This window comes from Cebus imitator, unplaced genomic scaffold (assembly GCF_001604975.1).
Source record: "Cebus imitator isolate Cc_AM_T3 unplaced genomic scaffold, Cebus_imitator-1.0 Scaffold260, whole genome shotgun sequence".
Taxonomy (NCBI): domain Eukaryota; kingdom Metazoa; phylum Chordata; class Mammalia; order Primates; family Cebidae; genus Cebus; species Cebus imitator.
This window is the reverse complement of record NW_016107575.1, coordinates 3,024,971-3,050,625: the sequence shown is the minus strand read 5'-3', so window position 1 is coordinate 3,050,625 and position 25,655 is coordinate 3,024,971. Positions and strand designations below refer to the sequence as shown.

Here is a 25,655-nt window from a genome sequence, read left to right as displayed (position 1 = left end):
CTGTTGTGTTTTCATTATCATCTGTTTCAAGAAATTTTCCAATTCCCTTCTTAATGTCTTTGTTAACTGACTTGTCATCCAGGAGCATATTGTTTAATTTCCATGTATTTATACAGTTTCCAAATTTTCTCTTGTTACTGACTTCTAGTTTAATTCCTTTGTGGTCAGAGAAGATGCTTAATATTATTTCAATTTTTTGAATGTTTGAAGACTTGTTTTGTTACCTAACATATGGTCTGTCCTTGAGAATAATCCATATGCTGAGGAAGAAAATGTGTATTCTGTAGCTGATGAATAGAATGTTCTATAAATATCTATTACGTCCATTTGATCTATAGTATAGATGAAGTCCAATGTTACTTTGTTGATTTTTCCATTGAAAGATGGTCAAATGCTGAAAGCAGAATGTTAAATTCTCCTCTTGCCGAAATGGCCCTTTTATCATTATATAGTGACCTTCTTTGTGTCTTCTTAAAGTTTTGTCTATTTTGCCTAATATAAGTATGACTACTGTTGCTCCTTTTTGATTTCCATTGGCATGGAATATCTCTTTTTATCCCTTCATTTTCAGTAGGTTTGTGTCTTTATAGTTGGAGCGTGTTTCTTGAGGAAAATAGATCATTAGGTCTTGTTTTTTCATCCATTCAGCCACTCTACATAGTTTGATTGGAAAGTTTAATCCATTTACATTCAATACTATTAATAATAAGTAAGCACTTACTTCTGCCATTTCGTTGTTTTTGTGTTGTTTTTCAGTCTTCTTTTCCTCTTTCTTTCCTTCCTGTCTTCCTTTTAGTGAAGGTGATTTTCTCGGTGGTATGATTTAATTTCCTGCTTTTTGTGTATCGTATGTTTTTTGATTCAAGGTTACTATGAGGCTTGCAAATACTATCTTATAACCCATTATTGTAAGGTGTTAACAACTTAACTCTTCTTGCATAAACAAGCAAAGCTAGCAAAAAAAGAAAACAAAACTCTACACTTTAACTTTGTCTCCCAGTTTTTAACTTTTTGTTGCTTCCATTTATAACTTTGTTTTTACTATGTCTTGAAAAGTTGTAGTTATTTTTATTGGTTCATCTTTTAGTCTTTCTACTTAAGACTACTTTACATACCACAGGCTCTTTGCAAGACAAAGCCTCCTTTTCTCTCTTCTTTTCTCAAGCAGAGGAATGTGCTGGGTCTCACCTCTGAGACATCTCAGTATCACCCAAGGCCCACAACCTAGGTATTGCTGCTGGTTATTCAGGGCCTAAGAACTCTTTCATCAGCAGGTGAGGGATCCTGTCAGGACAGTGTCCTTATCTTCAAGACACAGGATTCCCTTTTGGCCCAGGGTATGTCTAGGTGTGTCTAGAAATATCTTTCAGAAACTAGGCTTTGGAATGGGGACCTCACAACTCTACCTAGTGCCCTATTCTACTGTGGCTGAGCTGGTACCCAAGACAAAGCACTCTTTATTCTTCCCTCTCCTCTCCTCAAGTAGAAAGAAGGGTCTCTTTCGAAGCTGCATGTCATGCTTCTTGGGGTTGGGAGCGCAATGGCACAAGCATTCCCTTGGCCACCCTGGCTGGTATCTCAGTAGGTGTCCCCTAATTCTACTAGCTCAAAGCCCAGCTTAGCACAAGAACTTGCCTAGCAGTTGCAGTCCTTGTGTCCTATACTACCTTTCAAGTTTATTTAGGACCCAAAAGCAATTCAGCTCACAGTGGCAAGGCTTGCCAGAACTCAAGTTTCAACTACTGGCATGCAATCATCTACATGCTCCCTTCATGGTTGGGCATCAGCTGAGTTCAGCCCGTTTTGCCCTCCACAATGACAGGGCAGCACTGAGTCCAATGTAAAGTCTCAAAATCCCTGCACACTCCCTCTCCCATGCACATGGATTTTACCATGCCAGCTGTCACTGCAGCAAGGATAGAGGAAGGGTGGTGTCAGCAATTCAAGACTGTCTTTCCTACCCTCTGCAGTATCTCCTTCAGCTATAGGAAATTAAACCCAGATACTGAGTGTTCATCTAATTTTTTGTTCTCATGTACATGTTTGTGCTTTCTTGTGTGTAGATAGTGTTCAAATTTGGTGTTCCTGTAGGGGAATGACTAATGGAACCTTCTATTTGGCCATTTTCCTCTGCTCCTCCTTATTGTCCTTTTATATTATTATTAGGGAACCGGACTAGACTGGGTGGAATTTGTTCCTGGATGGAGAGTAATTTGTACCAATATATTTGTTAAAACAAAACAAAACCATGTATCGCTATTTTATGACTTAGTTCCAGGATTTATACCCCAAACCAGTAATCTCATACTCTCCTTTCTTGAACCTCTTCAGTCTGCCCGAAAGAATGGGAATTTCATCAAGGAAGATGTTTTTTCTTATCCACTTCTGAATCATCTTGGAATGAAAGCAGAGAGTTTTGCGAAAGAAAAGGATCCACATTGGCAATTGTCAATACGCTAGAGAAACTGGTGAGGACACTGGAATGGTACAGCAAAGCCATACACTCTACACAGCCTCAGTGAGCGGGTGATATGGGGTGGAAATTTAGGGAAGTGGAGATGGAGTGGAGTAAGGAATGGAGAGGTGGCTGAAAAACTGAAGCTGTTTGTTCTGGACTGGGGGTTAGGAGACTCTTTTTAGTAGCCGTGAAGCAGCATGTTTTTCAGTTTTATTTAACCACAGAAATCCACACCTGTGGTCTTTTCTATGGGTAGAAAAGAGATACCAGCAATGAGCTGGTATCCTGGGGATGGGCCAAGACATTTAAAGTGCAGCAAATGACCAAATGAGCTGATGTGTGTAAAAGTTGTTTAACAACTAAAAGAATACTTCATAGATGTGAAATGTCAATGTACCATCCCAGTCTGCATAGTAAACCAGGAAGATGTGGATTGACGACATTCGTAATATGAAAAACAAATAATCAGGTCATAGGACTGAATTTGCAGTTGATGATCATGATAATAATCATAAGGATGTATTATTATTCACATTTTATAAATGGAAACTAGGGCATGGAAAAGTCATTTGCCCAAGGTCAAACAACAGAATATGGAATTGAATTTAGATCTCACTGACTCCAAAACCCATACTCTAATCAATTATTTACTATAATTGACTATAATCAATTATTGACTGCTAAACATATAGCAGTCAAAGGAGAGGCAACTACAGACTAAAATAAATTATGTCTAAATGCTTAGACACTGTGCTACGTACACTATACTCCTGCTTATCTCGCTTCTATCCCTTTATTCCTCCTCTAAAAAGTTCTCCTGTGATTAGGAAGAGTTTGTAAGAGGATCTTTTTCTCTGAATCTTGGTAATAGATGACCAAGGGATCTGGATGCTACAGATCCTCTAGGGATAAGTACCCAGGTAGCAAGAAAAAACGTCCTCAGGTAGAAAACCAGGAGCAAGACAGGGGAATTAAAATAGGAAAGGAGGGAAGGCAAAAGGAAGAGACAAATGTGGCAAGTCTGCCACACCCATTAAGTTTTGTGGATTTCAATTTGCATCCTTGGTGATGAATAAGGTCATCATGACCAGCCTGACCAACATGGCGAAACTACGTCTCTGCTAAAAATTAGCCAGGTGAGATGGTGCACACCTGAAATCCCAGCTATTTAAGTAGCTGAGGCACAAGAATTGCTTGAACCCAGAAGGCGGAGGCTTCAGTGAGCCGTGATTATACCACTACACTCCAGCCGAAGCGACAGAGCAAGACTGTCTCAAAAGAAAATAAAAAAGGAAAAGAAAAAGACAGAGGTCATCATGCCAATGGTTTGCTGGTGACTCTCAAGTCTGTATCTCCAGCTCATCCTTCTCCTCCAAACAAGTATACCAAATTCCACTTTGATGTTTCAAGAGCCCTACAAACTATGTTCAAAACTGAATGAATTACATTTGACCCCACCACTCCTCCTTCTGCATTCCAAATACTGGTGAGTAGTCATCTTACCCAAGATTGAAGGCTAAGAGCTTTCTCGAACTTTACCTTCTCTTTTCCTCCTCGATTATTTGTTAACCAACTCCTTTGCTCTCTATGCTCACAACAAATAGTTCAGCTCTCGCCTGGATTTCTTCAGCATTCTTCTAATTGATCTCCTTGCCTCCAGTTTTGCCCTCTTTCTAGGTAACCTCCGCAGAACTGACATCATGATACCTTTAAGGCTCTAAACTGTCTGTGCCATTTTCCAAATTAAAGTGGCTTAAACCCCAGTTCTCCTAGCATGGCATATGTCAGGTTCATGACTATACCAAATGTCATGCTCAGGGTCACTTTCCAAGCTGAAGTCTGAGGGGAGTGGGTGGGTGGCAGATAGCTGAAAGAACACTTAGGGGGCCATAAGCAGGTGACATGTCGTCTGTCGTTTTCAGCAGCTCTCTCATAAGCAGCTTTCTCACACTGTCTTGACTGCTTGCTCCTGCCACTCCCATGCACAGCTGCGCAGCCAACTATCCCTTGCCTTCAGTGTCAGCAGCTTAATTCTTTCTCTCTCTGGGCATGAGTGCATGCTGAGCCGTGTCCCGGCTCCCCTCTGTCCCTCTGCAAGATCTTGCAGATGGACAGCTTTGGTTCTCTCTCTGGGTGCCAGTGCCTGCACAAGAGCACCTGTACCATTTCAGGACATGTTTAGCCAAGCCGAGCTGCATGCACAGCAATCAGCAGGTCAGTTGTACCTTTTTCAAACAATAGTGGCTCCAAGCCAAGCGTGAGTTTACACAAACAGGTTACTTAACAAGTATATATACACTTGTTATATAGGCCTACGCCCTAAACTCACTGAGTCACTTTGGCCCGGATGTCCGTCTTGACCTATTTCTTGACCAAAGCACATCCATGTACCTTACAGCATGCAGGCCTTGCACGGTGCAACCTGTGTGCCTTCCCTCCAGCCTTGTCTCTCAGACCACCTCCCTGCCACCTCTGCACTAGCTACGCTGAGCATCCTGTTCCTCAAATGCTCCAGGCTGCTTCCTCACCTGCCTGTAGTCCATGCTCTCTCTTCCAGGAAGTCCATACCCTCCCCTACAGTTTGTCTGACAAACTTAGCCTAAAATTCATCTCAGGTATCACCTCATCAATCATTCTAGAAAAGCTTCATATCTATGTAGAATGATCACTTCCTCCTTTCTGCCTCTTCCAGATCTAGTATATAATTTCCTAGTACTACACTGGAAATACCTCATTATGCCGGTTAAGTTGGTTATCTTCCCTCATTAAACCTGTGGGGACTGCTGACATTTTAATAATGGTGATAAAATCTATGTACCTCTTCCCAGAAACATTACATAAGCAAAATATTTTTCATAAAATTCCAGTGGCTTCATAGTTTTCCTGGGAAACTATCCATGGCTTCCAGCATGAGAATTCAGCATGAAGGACTCTTGTTTTAGACCATGGGTCAGAGAACTTTCTTTAAAAAGGGCCAGATAATACACATTTTAAGCTTTTTAGGGAATTGGTCTCTGTTACAACTATTCAACTCTGCTGCGATAGCTTGAAAGCAGCCATAGACCGTATGTGAACAATGGGCATGGGTGCATTTCAATAAAACATTTACTGAAACAGGGTGTAGGCTGGATTTGGCCCACTGGCTGTAGTTTGCCAACCCTCTTGATCATAATTTCTTTGAGAATAAATATACTTGTTTCCATATCCTCAGCCTAGTACAATGCATGGCACATAATAGACACTCAAAAGATGTTTGGTAAATGAGAAGATTCAGTAATTCATTAAAAAGTAATGAAATAAGATGTTTCAGAAAAGGAGAAACTAAGGCAATAGCCATGGGGATGGAAAGAATGAGACTTGGATACCCACTGATTATGGGAGGTATGTGACAAGTATAGGAAACACTTCCGGCTGAAACGATTTATAATTTATCAATTAATTACAGAACAAAGATGTCTAGGACTAGTGTCAAATTAGCAAATATTCAACAAGCACTTGCTTATTTCTTCTTGGATTATCTGCTTTAGCAATACACTTTTAAATCTTGCTGTTTTCCTCTGCTAAGTACTCAAGAAATAGAAACACATTTTGTTAGCACTTGATTTAGCCTTATTTAGCATACAAAATTTGTTGCCTTATTTAGGCAACAAAAACAATCCTGTGGATAGAAGCATGAGATATTTTTCTAAATGACCCTGTTTTAGATTGCACAGTACCCCTTCCCCTTCATTCTGACAGTGTGGTCCCTGGACAGCAACATCAGCATCACCTGGGCATTTAGTAGAAAAGTAAATTACTGGTTCCCTTGACTGGATCTGCTTAACCAGGAGCCCAGTAGTCTGTGTTTTAACAAGACCTCAGGTTTTCCAGATTCCCTGTCAAGCTTGACAACAACCTCTTTAGGGTTAATGGTGAGTCCCAGCTACAGCCAGTCTCAGAGTTCCCTACCAGCCTTCTTTATTCCCAGGATCAGATATAATCACGGGCACATTGGCTCAAGAGAGGCATCATTAAAACACTCACTGTTGAAATTTCTTTTCAATTTCTAGAGGTTTCTTCAGGACCTAACTGAGGCTGAGAAGTATTTTATTGGCTTAATGTACCATCATGAAGAGAAAAAGTGGCGTTGGATTAACAACTCTGTGTTCCATGGCAAGTACGTGAACATCCCACAGTTTCCTGGGGTATCTTGGTTTGCCCCAAAAGACCAAACCTGAGATTGATGGGTTCACGCTGGAATAGCTCAAATGCTGACACTTGACTCTGTTCTGCTCCTCTCCTTTCTTCCAACCCATCTATTCCCTGAGACACATTTTATAAACTTTTTATTATGAGAGAGATCAAATTTTCATGAGGAGAGAGAAGTGTATTCATATAGCAAATTATTTTGTTCAAATCAAGATCCAAACAAATCTACATACATAGTGTTTGTTTTATGTATCTGTAGCTCTCTATAGATGCTAGTTTCTATTGCACTGAGCATTTCTGACTGATCAAAAGGGCTTAACGTGTTGACTTCAAAGAGACTAGATATGAGTCTAGACTGGATGCTAGCTATCTCCAGGAGACAGGGTCAGTTTTATGGAGGCAACTCACTTGGTATAGAGATGAGATCTGTTTCTATAATACCTAGCATTTCTCGTTGATCAAAAGAGCTTAGTCTTTTAACCCATGGAAATTATATACTAGATTTTATTGCAAAGTACCTACAAGTTTCCCCAGATGTGCCTTCTTTATCTAAAGAAAAGTTATTATGAGCAACTTAAACCTATGAACTTCTGATTCTCAAGGGCTATCTCCTGTGACTTGTTCCATGGAGATAAGCGTTGGTGAGAACACCAATAATTTTCCCAGTGTTTATATGAAAGTAGTGATTCAGACACAGTCAGGTCAGTCTGCTAGCTTGTAACTGGGCTTCCCGACAGAAAGGAGGAAATTAATATTTATTCAGTGTCTGCTAATGTCAGCACTATGCTAAACACTTTGCATATGTTGTTTCCTGAGATATTCCCCATGATGCTACATGAAAAGTTTTTATCACTCCCCATTTCACAGACTGTTGAATTGAGGACAAGAAAAGCTTAGAAATGTGTTAAATATCACAAAGCAGGGGCCAGACGTGGTGGCTCATGCCTATAATCCCAGCACTTTTGGAGGCCAAGCCAGGTGGATCATGAGGTCAGGAGTTCGAGACCAACCCAACCAATATGGTGAAACTTCATCTCTACTAAAAATACAAAAGAATTAGCTGGACGTGGTGGCACATGCCTGTAGTCCCAGCTACTTGGGAGGCTGAGGCAGAAGAATTGCTTGAACCCTGGAGTCGGAGGTTGCAACAAGCCGAGATTGTGCCACTGCACTCCAGCCTGGGTGACAGAGTAAGACTTCGTCTCAAAAAAAAAAAAAAAAAATACATATATATCACAAAGCTAGTCCAAAACTCATGACCTTTCTGTGAAACCAGAGTCTTTTCAGTCAGACTGAAACAAACTAAATGACAGAAAAAGAGGTGGGAGAACCAACACATACTCAACACATACTCCACCAAGTTTTTCTGAAGCCATTACGGTCTGGAAAGGGATGCACAACCTCTCTCCTTTTTCTTTCTGTCCTCCCACTGTGAACACACATACTGTCCTCAACAACACTTTTGGAAGAAGAGACCGCCCATGAGATGCTTCTAACCAAACACCAGAGTGAGGTGATCCAAGACTTTGTCAAGCCATACAAGCTCACAGGAGAGCTGACAGGAAAGGATCAGTTTAGAGCTGCATCTGGGGAATTGGATTAGGAGAGGGATTTGAGCTATAAAGGAGGCTGCCCAAGTAGAGGCATGCGTGGGCCCCATAGTCTGCTGCCCTTCCAGGCAAAACTGCGAGACTCTCACTCTGGAATCAGGAAGAGGCTGGGCTAAAAAGGTGGGCCATCATCATCCTTTAATTTTTTTTCTCATTTAGTGTTACCAATCAGAATCAGAATTTCAACTGTGTGACCATTGGGCTCACCAAGACACTTGATGCTGCATCATGTGACATCAGCTACCGCAGGATTTGTGAGAAGAATGCCAAATGATCAGTTCCCTGTGACAAGAATCGTACTTGCAACTCTTTCTGAATCCATGCAGGTCATCTGGTCAATGATTCTTTTACCTATCTGTCTACCAATAATGGTCCTTGCCTGTTTGGGAAACCAAGCTTCATTCTTCTGCACCGGGGGACTGGATGCTAGCCATCTCCAGGAGACAGGATCAGTTTTATGGAGACAACTCAGTTGGTATAAAGATGAGGTCTGCTTCTGTAGCTCTGAGCATTTTTGACTGATCAAAAGGGCCTAGTCTATTGGCAAAGTTTGTTTTATTTCAGCCTTAGAGTACATACCACACTACCAGGGAACAACTGTAGACTGAGGAACTGTAAACATTATTTAGTGAGTAGCTTGGTGGAAGAGGGATAAACATAGCTCCTGTGACCTCATCTCTGTTCTCAAGGAAACTCGATTCACATGCCCCATTCAACTCCACAAGCTGGGGTAGTAGCTCTCCTCAGTCTGAACTAAGGCTGTGCCTTGGGGAGGGCTCCTAGTGCCGAGCTTGGAGCACAGACAGCAGCACTGTTTATGGGAATGGAGAGAGGTCTGGGCAGGATAGGAACCTTCTTGGGGACCCCTTTGAAGAAATCCAGACAGCCAAGGAAACCAAACACACTAGACTTCTGTTCTTCAGCAAAGCCCTGAAGAGACACTGAAGCTAAGAATTCCCTTGTCGTATTTCTGAAATCCCATCATAACATATGTAATTCCTTTGCAACCAAAATTTAGGTAAGCAGACATCTTTTGCTCTGAAGGTTTTGAGTACCTGGCTATATTTGTTGAGTATGTTTTAAGAATTTTGGATAGACTCTTGGGCACTAATAATCTCAATATATTTGTGCCTTCAGTTCTAGAGAGAGCCTGATACCAGGCACAGCCTACTGACCCAAGGAGCCTGGCACCTGTTGGCATCACATTGATCTAGAGCTGGTCCAGCTGACAAAGCAGTAGAAAAAGAGGAGGGCTGCTCAGGAAAGCATTGGCTGGGGGCAAGGAGTAAGCACATAGTAGAAAGGGAACATCAGGGTCAAATAGAAATCACCTGAGACAAGAAACGGGCGTTCATTTGGCAACACAGGAAGAAAGGCAAGAAAGAGGAAGAAAAGTATTGTACCCTGCTGCCCTCTATACTCACAAGACATCAGCTACATACCCTGCTCGGTGCATGAGAAAGAGGAAAGAGATGCCTTGTGTGTTCTGAGTAACAATAATTAAACCATAAGGAAGACCATGTATAAAAACTGAAGGAAATAATAGTCATCTAAATATAGTGCTTACCATTTTGTGTCCAATAACAATGAACCACAGTAATTACTGTACATATCATTATATGCATACCAAACTAAATTGTTGTAAATTATGTTTTTTATTACAACACTAAGTTCTGTTTCTGCATTCCTAGGTTTCATCATTTTTGGCTCCTTAGCATGGCCACTTACAATTTTTTTTAAATAACACATCAGTTGTCAGAACTTGCTTGAAGGGAGTTACCGGGAATAATTCGTGTTTGAGATGGGGTGGATATTGTAATTATATTAGTAGCTGGTGGAGATACAAGTTCTCTGACTGTGTTGGTAAAGAATAAGTTCTACGGCTGGGGAGGAATAACATGAGGAGAAATGCCGATGCAGGTGATGGGGGGTTGGAGGCAGCAAACCACATTGCCATGTTTGTACCTATGCAGAAATCCTGCATGATCTGCACAGGTACCCCAGAACCTAAAGTACATTAATAAAAAAAAATAATAATAAGTGCTACAATGAGAAGGGAAGAAAGGCTCAGTCTAGGTGGAGAAAAGACTCAACAGCACTCTAGCCAAATGCAGGCCATAGAACTCAGACAACAGAAAGGAAATCCTAATCCTTCTGTTTTGAGAAGAAAGAACTATAGTTGCTTCACTTCCTATTTCATGACAGAATAACTGCAAACTTTTAAGATCAGGAAATTTAGACATCTAGTGATGTCTTTAGTAGACAGCTTAAATTTCCCACAAGATAAGGAGATATTTCTTTGCAAGTTCTAAAAGGAGCCCAGTAGCCTGGGGTGAGGGTAGGGAGTAGACAGGAAATATGTGGGCTTTGGTTTAAATTCATCATTGGGGGAGTTTCTGGATCCTTGGAAGCTTAGGAAAATGTGATTTTTATTAGATAGCAGTGGCCTGCTTTAAAAAAAAAAAAAGCAATGAAAATTTAGCAAACCATTGAATTTGAGTTTTGACTTTGCTACTAATATGCTGTGTGAATCCTTGCAGTGTTCTTACTCTTTCTTTGTCTTAGTTTCCTTACTGATAAAATAGAGTAGTAATGCCTATCTCAAAAAATTCTTGCACATATTAAACAACATTCCTCTATGTATCTCAATGGCATTAGACATTAGGAGAAACATTTTGTGGAGGATATGAAGTTGTGATCTGCATCCAAGAAGTAGCTTTTCAATTTGCTAAGCTTAATGTAGGCAAGCCACTTAATTTTTCAGAACTTGTTTACTTATTTATGATATAGGAATAAAAACATGTCCAAGTCAGAGAAGGGTGCTTTAAAAATGTTGTGGCCAAGCCACATGGAGATCAAAGGCACACTTTTCATGACTTCAAATGTGGCCCAGCCTAGGTCAGCCAACCCCCATCCAACCCTTAGACTCATGAACAAATCCACCTGAGATCAGCTGAGCCATCCTATATCAGCTGAAACTTTAAGCACAAAAATAAACTTGGGAGGCTAAGTCAGGAGAATTGCTTGAACCCAGGAGGCGGAGGCTGCGGTGAGCCGAGATAGCGCCATTGCACTCCAACCTGGGTAACAAGAGCACAACTCCGTCTCAAAAAAAGAAAGAAAAGATGAAAGTAAGAGCTTGTAGCTGTGTACCACTGGAGTTTTCTGGTTATCTCCTGTATAGCAAAATCTAACTGATGCAATCTCCATCTGGCCTCCCTCCAACTCCGTTTATTGTCCTTTAGCATATTGTCCATTCAACAACCAGGATGATCTTGCTACAACATTAAGCAGATTCTGTCACTCTTCTTCAGTCCCCCTGTGATGGTTTTCCAATGTGTTTCTGGAAAGAGCAAACGTCTTTAAAAGGCTCACAAGGCTGTACATGGTCTACTTTCCAATGACTGCTCTGATTGCACTTGCTGTTACCTTCTCCCTTGCACACTCCATCTCAGCGTCTTTGCTATGCCTTCCCTAGGATCTCCCACTTATTACTCATTATGCCTGGAATGTTCTTTAACAGGTTTCCAAATGTATCACCACCTTATCTCTCTCAGTCCCTCCCTGAAAACCTTATTTGAAATTTCAGCACTCCCCCAAGATATATTCCCTTTCATTCCTGTTTCACTTTTCTTCATAATACTTCTTCAACATCTAATACACTATTTCCAATAGCTTTATTGAAATATAATTCACATCCCATAAAATTAATTCATTGAAAATGTACAGTTCAGTGGTTTTTGGTATATTTATATTTACAACCATCACCTCAAAAAGAAAGCCTGCACCCCTTAGCTATCACTATCCCATGTCTGCATTCCCCTCAGCCCTAAGCAACCACTAGTCTCCTTTCTAGACTATGTAGGCTATCTCTGACATTCATTTTTTTCAAAGTTTAATTGTAAAATCATCATATCTTAAGAAAGGCAGATGACAGATAGCCAGACATGTCTTAAAAATAATAAACTGAATTTCAAGTAACAACTAACTGTATTTAAAAACTGAAGCTGTAATTTAAAACTCTTTTGTTGCACCCAAATTATTTGGTAAGGTTAATAATTATGATGCAGCTCAAAGATTAGCAAGTTTTTTTTTTTTTTTCAGATTATTCTAGAATCCATACTAAGTGCTTTACCATATAAAATGCCTCAGAGCAGGGCTAATTCCTGAATAGTTGACAGCAGTGTTTCACCCTATCACGAAGGATCTCTATGGCTTTATCATTCCGGAGGGCGAAGATAAAAGGATTGAGGAAAGGAGTTGCTACTGAAACCATCAGGGAAACGACCCGATTGTAATCAGCTGCCTGTGTTTCCTTGGGTTTCACAGAGAAACAAGCAGCTGCTGTAGCCAATCACAACACAGGTGAAGTGGGAGGCACAGGTGGAGAAGGCTTTCCTCTGGCCAGAGGATCTTGAGGATGGTGGAGATGATGTAGGTGTAGGAGACAATTGTAGGGATCAAAGAACCAAAGAGAACGAAAACAGCCATTAAGAAGAGGATAAACTCTGTGAAAAGAGTATTATTGCAGGATAATTTGAACAATTGCCCTCGGTCACAGAAAAAATTGTTCACCACATTTGATTTGTAGTAAGTAAGCTGAAACGTGGCATAGACTGGCCAGATTTGAAAAAGGAACCCAAAAATCCATGACAGAAGAACCACAATGTTGTAGGTGCATCTGTTCACAATGATGTTGTACCTCAAAGGGTTACACACAGCCACATAGTGGTCCACAGCCATTGCTCCAAGTAATGCAAACTCCGTTGTCCCCACAGCAAGGTACAGGAAGAGTTGGACAACACAGGCAGACAAAGATATTGCCTGCATTCCAGGCAGCAGCAATTCCCCAAAGCATCACAGGGATGATAATGGTTGTGACCAGAATCTCCAGGACAGAGAGGTGGCCAAGGAAGAAATACATGGGGGACTGCAGACGTTTATCCACACAGACAATCACAATGATGACCATGTTTCCCATTAATGTCACCAAGTAGAAAAAGAAGAATATAGCAAAAAGGATATGATGTGATTCTTCAGACCCAGGGAAGCCAAGGAGATAAAATTCAGTAGCATTAGAGTAATTCATCAACATTTAGTTCTAAACCCTTGCTCCTTGTGAAATCCAGAGAGCAAAAGAGAGAGAACACTGCTTCTCATCCTAAAATGATTAAAGACATTTCAGGTTGAAAAGACATTCCTCTCCTGCTCCTCAACTCCATAACCTGACTCTACTATTTTCTATGCAAGGTTGATGTCAAATGCTTTATGAATGTATATCTTTTGAAGATAAATGTATATGTTCAAGAAGAGGAAATCCAGTCATGAACACCAAGTGATAAACATGAAAACCCACCCACCCTGGCATGCACTCTTTCTCAATACACTGGACATCCTGCCTCCAACTCTGCTTTCATTGGCCACCTGTCTACTGCCATGATCACAGCCTGTTCACTTACACCAATGCTTCTATCGTCTTGGGTGGAGCTAAATTGTCTTTTCTGCCTATTATGTCTCCATCTTGCAAATCCTAATGCATCTAAACAATTATAAGAAAGTATTTATAGCCAATCTCAGACAGGCATGGTTACTTTTGTCTTCTGTATCCTCTAAACATAGGCTCTATTTGCATTATGTTCATTTAAAAGTTTCACCTGAGTTACATTTACCATTAGGGGGGGTGATGTTGGAAAGTGAGGTCTATCCAGGACATTGTCACAAGGCAAGAGCCATTTTAAGACAAAGTATTGAATCTTTCCCTGACTTCTGGGGTACTGTCTCCCTTAAGTGGATTACCTACTTCTTCTTCCTTATTTTTATAATGAAAACCATCCCCACTTCTTATCTAAGTGAATGTGTCTCCCACACACAGGCAGAGTCTGGCCAATTCCCAGTTAACAATTTCTAGCTCTCAGATTTTGATCCCTCTTGTGACCAGATGGCAAAGAGGAGGAGGAGAAGTCCAGGAGTGAAGAGGCTGGAACTTTAATCCCCAACTCCCAACACAGCCTCCTCCTAGGGCCGGGACACAAGAAAATAGCTGTGGGGTAGAGGCAACATATCCTCTGTGTTGCCCAGTTCTCAGCACCTGTTTCAACAGGGAGACAAGACCTCCCAATGGGAAGTCTGTGCCTGCATCCAACTTACCATGGTCTCAGTCTGTTAGAGCAGCTTGGAAGTTCCACAAAGATCTGCTCCTCTGTGACTGCCTATTTTCTTCAGAGTCCTGGGGTAATGAAAAGTGTCAGAAGACACCAAAATGGATCACTCTGAACTCCTTAGAATGTCTGGATTCCTTCCCTTATCACATTCTGTTATTTGCTCAAATGCTTCCTCTTCATGGGCCCCTTCCCACTCAGATTCTCTACAACAATATAGGCATACCTTTCCTCTCAAACCTGTGTTAGACTATATTTTTCTTACTAATTGTCCTCACCAATATTTCCAATCACATTATACTATTACTTCTTTATCAATTTATCATCAAAATCCTATATTTAATTAAATACTTCATAGGTGGATCATTTCTCTTTCTTGTTCATTTTATCTCTCTTATATTACCAGTGCCAAGAACAGAGTCTGACACTAGAACAGAATATGCAATCTATATTTTAAATGAATATATCAGTGAATAGATTTAAAAAAAAATCAGTGAATGAACAAGGACTATAAGCCTGACTCTCCTTCTCTCCATTCATTCTTCTCTGAAGCAACATAAAGTCAACCTGCAATCCCTCCCCCTGGAGCTCCTCACCAATGTGGCAGGTAGATACATGGAAGGAATGGGAAGAAATGAAAAAGCAGGGACTTGGGTAGTGGCAAAGCATTGTGCCTCTCACCAGTACAGGGCAGAGAAGAAATGATTCTGCACTCTGCTCTGGAGGGAGGCTTTGCTGTAGAGCTCATCCTCTGTGCAACCCCCCGTCCAGGCTTCAGGCTCTAGGTATCCTTGTTCTAGGAGGCAGCGAAGGCCTGGTCCTCCCATCATGATGCTTTCCTACTCTGTACTTCACAGAGAGGAACCTCCTCTGCAAGACACGCACCTCCGGAGAACCAGCCTGGACTAGAAAGTTCTACTGCTCCACAGGGACAAGCCCAGGCTACCTCCCTCCCAGCTAGTGCTGAGCTATGCTCAGGAGACAGGGACAGACGCTTCTGTCTCCGTTCAGAGTCTGTCCTTGCACAGAAGCTTAGGCAAAAGTCCAGAAATACAAGTGCTGAGGAGAGAGTCCAACTGTCTCTCTCTCTCTCCTTCTCTTTGCTTCCTTCTCTCACTCCCTTGTCTGTCTCCAAGGATAATTATTCACTGAGGAACAATTTATATAAGTTCAGAGACACACCAGGGATGCTGTCAAGGAAAAGCTGCCGAAAACATTCACCCTTCCCTCCTGAGGTTAATCAAGTTTTAGAACACCGAAAAGTTGTCTAATGGGCAAACTTGAAATCTCCCCCATCAGGAACCTCTCAACACTCTTCAGGCTCTAAGTTATCACCATACAATCCAGGCTGTGAATGGTTAGCCCCCTGAGCTGCTCCATACCTCTCCCTGATTCCACGTGGCCCTATGGAGCCTAAGCTCCCTACTTGCCGTGATGGCCCCACTAGTGACTCCAAGGCACATAGCAAAATTCTAGAGGCCACCAAATGGAATTTTATCAAACATTTTCTCTTCATTTCCAAGTATTATGAAACACATCTTTCCAGATGATCTCTGCATTCCTTCTATCAGAAACCCTCTGCCTATGGGAACCCTGGTAAGTAATAGATAGGATCTTGCCACCTGCTCCAATCTCATGGACTGTTAATGCTACAGCCCATTCCAATGTCTGCAACATGCAGGCATTCCAACTGTGGCTTCTCGGTCACAGGAACTGTGCTGACAACTTCCCAGGTGGCTGTGCTGAGTCACGTTATGACAGGTAGAGAAATGTGAAGGAAGGGTGCTGAGAGATGAGGAAGTCCGAGGAGGATGGAACTTCTGTGTGAGAGAGCAAATTACAGAACCAAATTCCCTAAGTCAAGGAATGGTTAGGTTTCTCCAGACATATTTCCAGGGTTATTAACTACACATTGACAGAGTGGAAAATGGAACAGTAGGAAGGAATGTAAAATAATAAAACCCCATGGGAAAATGTTTGCTTCTTATTAACTTAAATATACATCTACTCTGCAACCCAGCAATTATATTTCTAGGTAGTTGCGTAATACAAATGAAAACGCTCTCACAAATATTTATCATATTCATTATATATTTATTATAGCTAATAATGACAAAAAATAAATACCCATCAACAAGATAATTCAATATTCATATGAGGAAATGCTATTTAGCAATGATTCACTACTTGCTAATTGAGTGATCCCAGAGACTTTACAAGACATAACTAATCCAAATAATGAGAGTCAACTACACGTTTATATAAGGGAATAATGGTCAGGAAAAAAATAACAAAGTACCGATGTATACAACATAAATTTCAAATACATTACACTACATAAAATGAGCTGACATCAAAATATGCTTACTGTATTGTCCTAATGTAACATGCTCTAGAATGAACAAAATCCGTAAAAGAAACCCCACAAGGATTGCCTTTGTTCTGGGAGGAAATTGACTGTGAAAGATTATTAGACTATTCTTGGCTATACTATCCCTTTTTAAATTGCTGAAATATATTTGGCCTAATAAATATGTTAGGCCTCTATGTTAATGAGATATATTGGTCTATGGTTTGCCTTTCCTGTAAGGTCCTTGTCAGGTTTAAGTTATCATAAATTAATGAAAAAATAAGCCCTCTTTTTCTATTTTATGGGAAAAAATATTTGTATTATTTTCCCCTAAATTGTTTGGCAAAAGTCATCATTGAGTACACTTAGGCCAGGAGTTTTATTTGTGAGAAACTTTTTAATTACAAGTTGAATGTATTTAATAGCTATGTGACTATTCAGAATTTCTACTTCAGTTTGTGTCCATTTTGAAAAATTGTGTTCAAGTGAATTGCTTAGTTCATTTAAACTGTTGGATTTATTGGCATAAAGTTGCTCATATTCACTTTCACGCTTTCAAGGTTCACTGTCTCCATCATGATATCCCTTGTTTTCATTTCTGATATTGGTACTTTGTGTGCTTTTGTTTCCTTGATTATTCTTGCTAGTAATTTATTCATTTTATTAATTTTTTCAGAGACATTACTTGGGCTTTATTGATTTTTTTCTATTTCTTTTCTGGTTTATATTTTAAGTTCACAAGGCAGTTTTTCCTGTGTATGTCTTCAAGTGGCTTTTCATAAGAACATCAGTCATGTACTTAGTCTACCCTACTCCATTATGACCTCATCTTACCTAGTAACACATGCAACAACCTTATCTCAAATAAGTTCACATTCTAAGGTACTGGGGGTTAAGTCTACAAGGGATGAATTTGGGGGAACAAAATCCAACCATAATAGACATCTTGATTGCCACTGACTTGGGATAATTATGAATAGAGCTGCTATAAATATTTATGTAGTAGTATTGTTAACTATACACACAATGTTATACATCAGATCTCTAGAACCTACTCGTATTACTGAAACTTTATACCCATTGAACAGCAATTTCCCATTTTCCATGGAATCATCACTCTATTTTCTGCTCTTATGAGTTTGACTAATTCTAGGTACCTTATATATGTGGGATATTTTCCTTCTGTGTATTTCACTTAGCATGTCCTCTAAGTTCATCCATGTTGTCAAGTGTGGCAAATGCTTTCTTTTTTAAGAAAACTGCCTTCTTTTTATGGCAGTTTCAGCTTTCAGCTCTTGCATGTAAGTTTTTAATTCATTTTGAGTTGATTTACAGAAGGAAGCTGAAATGTGGCATAGACTGGCCAGATTTCAGAAAGGAACCCAATCAGTAATACAATTACCAACCAGATACAGTGTATCTGTTCATAATGATGTTTTACTTCAAAGAGTTATGCAAATTTTGTGTACCCCGCAAAAAACGTTCATATAGAGTTGGACAACACATGTCATCTAAGGTATTGTTTGAATCATGGAAAATAACAATCCCTGAGCATCGGGGGAACAGCAACATATGTGATAAGCATCTCCATGATAGACAGGGAGCCAAGGAATAAATATAGGAGGAATGGAAGGCATTTATCTACACATACTATGATGATTATGTAATTTCTTATTACAATCACTGACAAAGGAAGAAAAAGGTAACCAATAGGGCATGGCATAGTTATTGAGAGTCAGGGAAAAAACAGATGAGAATGCTTCTGATCATGAAAAGATTAAAGATATTTCCAGATTGAGAAAATATTCCCCTCCTACTTCTAGAGTCCACACCACGACTCTATGCAAGGTTGATGTTAAATGTTTTATCAAGGACAGATAGGTAGGTAGAAAGGTAGATAAATGTATATGTCCAAGAAAATACACACTGATCACCAACACTGCACCCCAGGCATGAAAACCCATCCGCCCAAGCACACACTGTTGTCTCTTGATTTGCTGGACATCTTTGTTGTAGTTCACTCAGGATGGTGGCAGAAATGTTAAAGAAAAGTTATAGAATATAGTCACAAACACTTTTGGAAGGCCTAAAGGTTTGTTATTATTTGGCTGAAGGCAGCCTTGTCCCCTTAGTTAAATAATTAGATAAACTCCCACATTTCTTTGTCTCCACTCTAACTAGCTTGTTTACTCATGTAACCTTTGAGCTGGATGACCCTCAGGGGAAGGTAGACTAAGAAAATTATTCTTTAATGGTGTTCATTCTAGGCATCAGTACCTGAGCTTTAATCTTTTCAAGAAGTACTTTCTTAACCATGTTAATTATCCACAAGTGTGTTTATGCTAAGCCTTTGTTGTTAAATCCATACTGAATAAATGTGAGGAAGAACTAGAGAGTGTTGTGTAGCTGCAGTCTCACTCTGTAGGAAGCACACAACCCCTTTGTCCACTCATTCACTGTATTGTGTGTGTGAGTGCATTTATTCATCTGTCGCACAGGTGGGGTCTGTAGGACAGACCCCAGCAGGTGGTAACCCCAATGTGACCAATGTCACAGATGGTGCCTCACATGGGGCACAAACCTATGACTTTGGGATTAAGAGTCTAATGCTCTACTGACTGACCTCGGCGGGCCGCTTACAATATTTATGGGCTGAGTAGAAATATTTTTCAGTGCCAGAATCGGGGCTCCAATCTCAGCTCTCTGAATGCTAGTAAATCTAGATCGAGCGATTGAATTATGTGGACTCCACCAGATTGCCACTTTTTTTGGTCAGATTGCCTACAAAACATCTTAGCTCCAACTCTACTCTGACCAGCTGCTCTAACTACTTCCCTGATTACAACCTGCTTATCTATACCACCATGTCTTCCATCCTGAATGGAAACTGTCTTTTCTACATATTATGTCCCTGTCATGCAAAAACCTACTGCATCTCAACAGTTATACAAAAGTACTTTTAGCAAGTCCTACCCAGATGTGGTTACTTCTTTCCTTTGTTTCCTCTGAGTGTGGGTGCTATGGTTTGGCTGTGTCCTCACCCAGAATCTCATCTTGAATTGTAATCCCCATAATCCCCAAGTATCAAGGGCAGGACCAGGTGGAGGTAATTGGATCATGAGGGTGGGTTTCTCCCATGCTGTTCTCATGATAGTGAGTGAGGCTCAGGGTACCTGATGGTTTTATAAGCATCTGGCATTTCCCCTCCTTGCACTCCCTCTGTCCTGCCACCCTGGGAAGAAGGTCCTTGCTTCAACTTTGCCTTCCACCATGATTGTAAGTTTCCTGAGACCTCCCCAGCAATGCAGAACCATGAGTCAATCAAACCTTTTTCTGATATAAATTGTGGATTCACCTACTCAAAATTTATTTGTAACTGTAAAATCATTAGATGTAGTTTGTCTAGGGTCATTGGCTGACATGTACAAGCATGCACAGAGCTGGGAAAGTTTTGAGTCACCCATTGCTCTTGTTTTCAGCTGAGATAGAACAAGAAGATATTGCCTTCTTCTTTCTGTTCTCATCCTATAAACAAGTGTCCTTCTGGTGGTCTTCAGTGCCACATTTTTTTTTATTTTGTACTTTTTGCTGATTATTTTGCTTTTTGAAATGGCTCCTAAGCATGTTGTCAAAGTTCTATCTAGTGCTCCTAAATGCAAGAAGGCTGTGATGTGCCTTACAGGGAAAATGCATGTGTTAAATATGCTGTGTTCAGGTATAAGGTATAGTGCTGTGAGCCATGAGTTGTGTTAATAAATCAACAATGTATTAAATAAGGTGTCTTTAAGAGGAAACATTACATTTTCAAAAGGTAATGTATTGATCAGTTGGCAAAAATATTGTAACAAGAGGCTCACAGTAACTTATCCCTGTAATCCCTAAGAGCAATGATTCAGTATGCATTAATTCAGTATTCCCAGAGACTGGGACTTGCAACTACCACAAATAATGAGAACCAACTGTATATTCATGAGAAAATGATACTTAGCAATGAAAAATAACAAACTACTGATACACACAAGGTGGAAGAATCTCAGATACACTGAATGACAGAAGCCAGACACCAAAGAATACATAATATGACTCTATCACATAATGCTCTAAATTAGGCAAAAATCATCATTATCCATGTTTAAAGAAATCCCAACAGTGATTGCTTTGTTCCTGAATCAACTTAGAAAGATTATGAGGAAATGGTGGAATGTATTCTCCCTTGTATATATTGCCATATTCTATTTGCTAACTTTTTATTCAGGATTTTTATGGTTATGAGAGATACTGGCCTGGAGTTTTGCTTTCTTGTAAGGTCTTTGTCAGGTTTTGGTATCAAGGTAATTTTGGTTATCATCAAACAAACTGGGAAGTATATCTTTTTTTATTTTGTGGAAAAATATTATTTCTTCCTACATTGCTAAGAAGTGTTCATCAGTGAGAACACCTAGGCCAGTAATTGCCTTTATAGAAAAGCTTTTATTTATTTTTTAATTGTTTTAAGTATATTTTCTTTTATTGACTTAAAACATAAATTTTAAATGTTGGCTCTTTAGGAAAAAAATTCTCCCCGTAAATATTATGCATAACGATTGCCCAAAAATGTATACAGCTGTTTTCTAACATATTTATATACCTGGTGGTTCACTTAAGACCAGCTCTGTTAGAACCTTCTGAATATAATGTGCTCTTAATTTATAAATGGGCTACCCTCAGTATATAAAATATATAGGCACGTATGTTATACATACAAAGTAAAAAATATAAAAAGGAAAGATGGAAGAAAAAATAAAGTGTCCTTTCCTATAAGATCCAGACAGAAAGTCATTATAATTAGTGGGACCATGGAAAATAGCTGAAGGATTTCAGTTTTGGCAAATACTTTTCAGGAAAATATCCAAGCTGTGAGAACACTAAATGTCTATTTTAATAATTTAGTAAAGGTTTCTATTCAAACATCCAGTGAAGATGTTGCTGTCTTCTACTATGTAGAAAAGTGAAAGCAAAGAGCTGCTTATTTTTAACAGGTTAGTAATAATCTTTTAATCAAGTATATGTCATGCAGAGACTCAGAGCCTCATCCAATAGTGTTTGAGTATGTCTGATGTAAGATTTCAATAGCAGGATCCGAATTCTTCCTAGATCTTAGAGGGAATGGAGAAAGATGTTACGGCAATGGAGGGGCTCAGTCCCAAGGGTAGCTGGCCTAACCTTAACTGTAGATGTTAAAAAATTAAAAAAAAGAAAGAAACCACAGATGTTTCCATAGTATTGTTTTTGCTGTATTTTCTTTATTTTAAGCCACAGGTCTACTTGGAGGGTCATGCAGCAAGCGGCTTATAAATAAACTCAAAGTCTATGAACAGTGTCATCGCATTAAGAGACAGAATTGCTGGGTTCTTTCATTATGTAAGAAGCTCGCATCTTGGGAATCCATGAGTTGGTAATATTTATGGGATACCTGAGATGTACCTTGCTCCAATTAACATTACCATGCTACTCACTATAAAAAAGCCCAAGGGCAGACTGCAGAAGATACAAGGGTCACCACTTTCTGGAGTTTGAGTTGTAACCCAACCCATTGACTTCATCACTGCTTTCTTCCATGTAGAATAACGAATTTCACTTTCCTCAGCATTAATCTGAGGTTCAAACCGTTCCATCGTGACGGTGGACAAATCCTCAGGTTCGAGACTCCACACGCCGACTCCTTCCGCAGCCCCTGCTGCCATGGCAGCACCCAGTGCAGTGGTTTCAGGCATCAGGGATCTCACTACCGGAATATACAGAATGTCTGCTTGTAACTGCATAAGAATTTTGTTGCTGGTCATTCCTCCATCTACCTGCAAATGGCTGAGTGGAATTCCACAGTCTCGATTCATGGCATCCAGAATCTCTCGAGTTTGGAAACAAACAGCTTCTAAGGCAGCAAAAGCAATATGGCATTTATTGGTGAACTGAGTGAGTCCGCAGATTATCCCTCTTGCACTGGGCTCCCAATAAGGTGCATATAACCCCGAAAATGCTGGGACAAAGTAGCAGCCATAAGAAGTGCCTACTTCGTTAGCAAGTTTTTCAATTTCTTCTGAGGTCTTTATAATTCCAAGATTGTCTCTTAGCCAGCGAATAACAGCACCAGCTATAGCTACAGAACCTTCCAATGCATAATATACCGGTTTGTCTCTGCCAAGTTTGTAAGCCACTGTGGTGAGAAGGCCATGATCAGAAAACACACACGTATGGCCTGTATTACATAGTAAGAAACATCCTGTTCCATACGTATTTTTGGCTTGTCCATTCTGGAAGCACATTTGTCCCACCAATGCAGCAGACTGGTCCCCTAAACACCCAGATATTGGCACACCTTCCAGGGCCCCAGCTTTCATTAGGCCATAGATCTCAGAAGAACTCCGGACATTTGGAAGAATTTCCATTGGAATTCCAAAAAATTCACAGAGCTCTTTATCCCATTCCAAAGAATGAATGTTGAAAAGCATAGTCCTACTTGCGTTTGTTACATCCGTATGGTGGACACCTCCATTGACTCCTCCCGTCAAACTCCAGATAAGCCATGAATCAATAGTCCCAAAAAGCGCTCGTTTTTCTTCAACAGCCTTTTGAACTTTTCTCACATTGTCAAGGAGCCAACGAAGTTTCACAGCGCTGAAGTAAGTGCTAAGTGGAAGGCCTGTCTTGGACTTGACAAAGTTATTATTTCTTGGAATTCTTTTACCAAGATTCTCAACAGTAGACTGTGTTCTTAGATCAAGCCACACCACAGCATTGTAGAGAGGCTCTCCAGTTAACTTGTCCCAGACTACAGTGGTTTCTCTCTGGTTGCTGACGCCAATAGCTTTGATGTTGGAAATATCAATATTGAGCTGTCCGAGTTTCTCACATGTTTTCTGTATACACTCATAGACAGAATGCAGAATTTCCTTAGGGTCTTGTTCCACCCATCCTTCTCTGGGAAACTCTTGTTTTAGTTCCACTTGATGATGACTGAGCAGTTCAGCTGTTTTTGAATTGAAAACCAAAAAGCGTGTCGAACTGGTGCCCTGATCCACTGCCCCCACCAATGGCCCCAAAACTGCCTTATTTGAGGCTGCCATGAAACCAGCTTCAGGTCTGCGGGTGATTGCGGCCGGTTGCCCGGGTGACGGCGGCGCGTGGGGGAGGGGCGAGTTCTGAGAGGGAGGCCCGCGTGTCCCCTGAACGCCTATTTTTTAATTTTTAAATCAATTCCCAAGTGCTTGGAAGTATAGAGAAGCTTTCAGTTACAGGCTGTGGTAGGCTGAATAATGCTTCTCACCAAATGATATGCAGATCCTAATCTTCAGAAACTGAATATATGGCACTCAAAAGGCATTTGTACCTTGTATGGCAAAAAAGGACTTTGAAAATATTATTACATTAAGGCTTTTGATATGGGGAGATTATCTTGGAATATACTGATGGCCTCTCTACATCTGGTAGAACCTCTTGCCTTAAAGTCTCCTCTTTCTAATATTGCATAACACCTCCAGATTTCTTAAGCTTACTGTTTGAATAACTTTTTTCATCATTGTAATTTCAATCTGTCTTTAAAGTATATCACACATAGACATCATAGAATTAGACTGACCGTGTCTGATTTTTAATTGTAGTATTTAGTCCATTTACATAGAATATTAACTTTTGATCTTTTTATTTAGGTACACCATTTCCTATCTCTTTAAATTTGTCCCATCTATATTTTTTCTTCTATTTTTCCTTTCCTATCACCTTCTAGATTAAATACTTTTAAGTTTTTATTTTAATTCCTTCATTGACACATTAGATGTACCTTTTTTATTATAGTGTTTGTTACTGGGATTATAATATGCACCATTAAATTATCACAGTCTATTAGAGTTGATACTACAACACTCTATATAAAATGTAAGAGCCTTGAAAAAATACACTTATATTTGTGCTCCTGTCCATTAGACCATTATTATACATATTAAATCTATAGATGCTGTAGCCCCCAGAATATAGGATAACTTTTTCTTTAAAGATTCATACGTGTCTTAAAAGAATTATGAGAAGAAAAAATATTTTTTACTACTGGTGTGTAAGAATCTACATATATATCAGTAAGGTCTGTTTTATTATGTTCAATCTTTTTATTCTTACTTTTTGCCCACTTGTCCTAAGGACTGAGAATAGTATTAAAGTCTCTCAATGTTTTGTATGTATTTATTTCACCCTTCACCTCATGTAGTTTCTATTTTATGAAGGTAATTGTTACATGATGCACAGACATTCATACATGTATGACCCTACTGAAATTGGGCATTTAGAATTAAAAATCTTTTCAGTTATCATTTTTGTACTGAAATTTTCTTCATTTGATATTGAAATATGATTGTGTTTATCAACTGTTCTTTTGAAAAATACTTTCTCAGTCATCCGTTGTCTCCCTCTTTCCTAATTAAAGGAAATACTTAGGAAAATAAATTGTTCTCTTGCTTATTGGTTCTATTAACAAATCTGATACTGGCATAATTTATATTTCTTGTATGTGGTATTTTATATTCCTGGAATTTTTTCTTCACTTTCAAAGTCTAATGGTTTTATCACAGGTGTATCTGTTCTAGGTCACTTTCCTAGATACATAGTGAATCTTTTCATTATGCATATTCAAAACTATCTCCATTTCAAGATGGTGATCAAACATAGTGTTAAATATTATATTTTTTCATTGTATTGCTTTTGTTATTTACAAATCCCAAATATATATAATGAATCTACTTGGCCTACCTCAATCACTTTAATCTTGCCTATTTTTCTCTAATATTTTATACCCCTTTAATTATTTCAAGTTCATTATTTAGCTATTTCTATTTCTTTGCTCAATAGCTCTTATTTTACTTTCA

General features: G+C 39.6%; 2 protein-coding genes and 1 pseudogene across 3 annotated transcripts in view; 1 reads left to right on the top strand and 2 right to left on the bottom strand.

Moving 5' to 3' along the window:
* CLEC5A (C-type lectin domain containing 5A) overlaps positions 1–9,940 on the top strand; it is a 16,349-nt gene extending 6,409 nt beyond the window's left edge. Inside the window, exons 4-6 of the mRNA XM_017499779.2 lie at positions 2,332–2,468; positions 6,508–6,614; positions 8,416–9,940. Of these exons, the coding sequence (XP_017355268.1) occupies positions 2,332–2,468; positions 6,508–6,614; positions 8,416–8,530 (359 nt within the window). The 3' untranslated portion in view covers positions 8,531–9,940. The remainder of the gene's footprint in view (positions 1–2,331; positions 2,469–6,507; positions 6,615–8,415) is intronic.
* A 2,249-nt stretch (positions 9,941–12,189) lies between these two features.
* On the bottom strand, positions 12,190–14,098 carry LOC119467103 (annotated as a pseudogene).
* Positions 14,099–21,256: 7,158 nt separating this feature from the next.
* LOC108283434 (glycerol kinase-like) lies at positions 21,257–24,030 on the bottom strand. 2 transcript variants are annotated; one of them, XM_017499778.2, is made up of 2 exons: positions 22,304–24,028; positions 21,257–22,216 (listed from the first exon to the last, which is right to left on the bottom strand). In XM_017499778.2, the coding sequence occupies exons 1-2, from the start codon at positions 23,865–23,867 to the stop codon at positions 22,206–22,208; spliced, it is 1,575 nt and encodes a 524-aa protein (XP_017355267.1). In that variant the 5' UTR covers positions 23,868–24,028; the 3' UTR covers positions 21,257–22,205. The 2 variants fall into 2 exon arrangements, with proteins under 2 accessions (XP_017355267.1, XP_017355265.1); XM_017499776.2 differs by having other exon boundaries at positions 21,257–24,030.
* Positions 24,031–25,655: the final 1,625 nt, after the last annotated feature.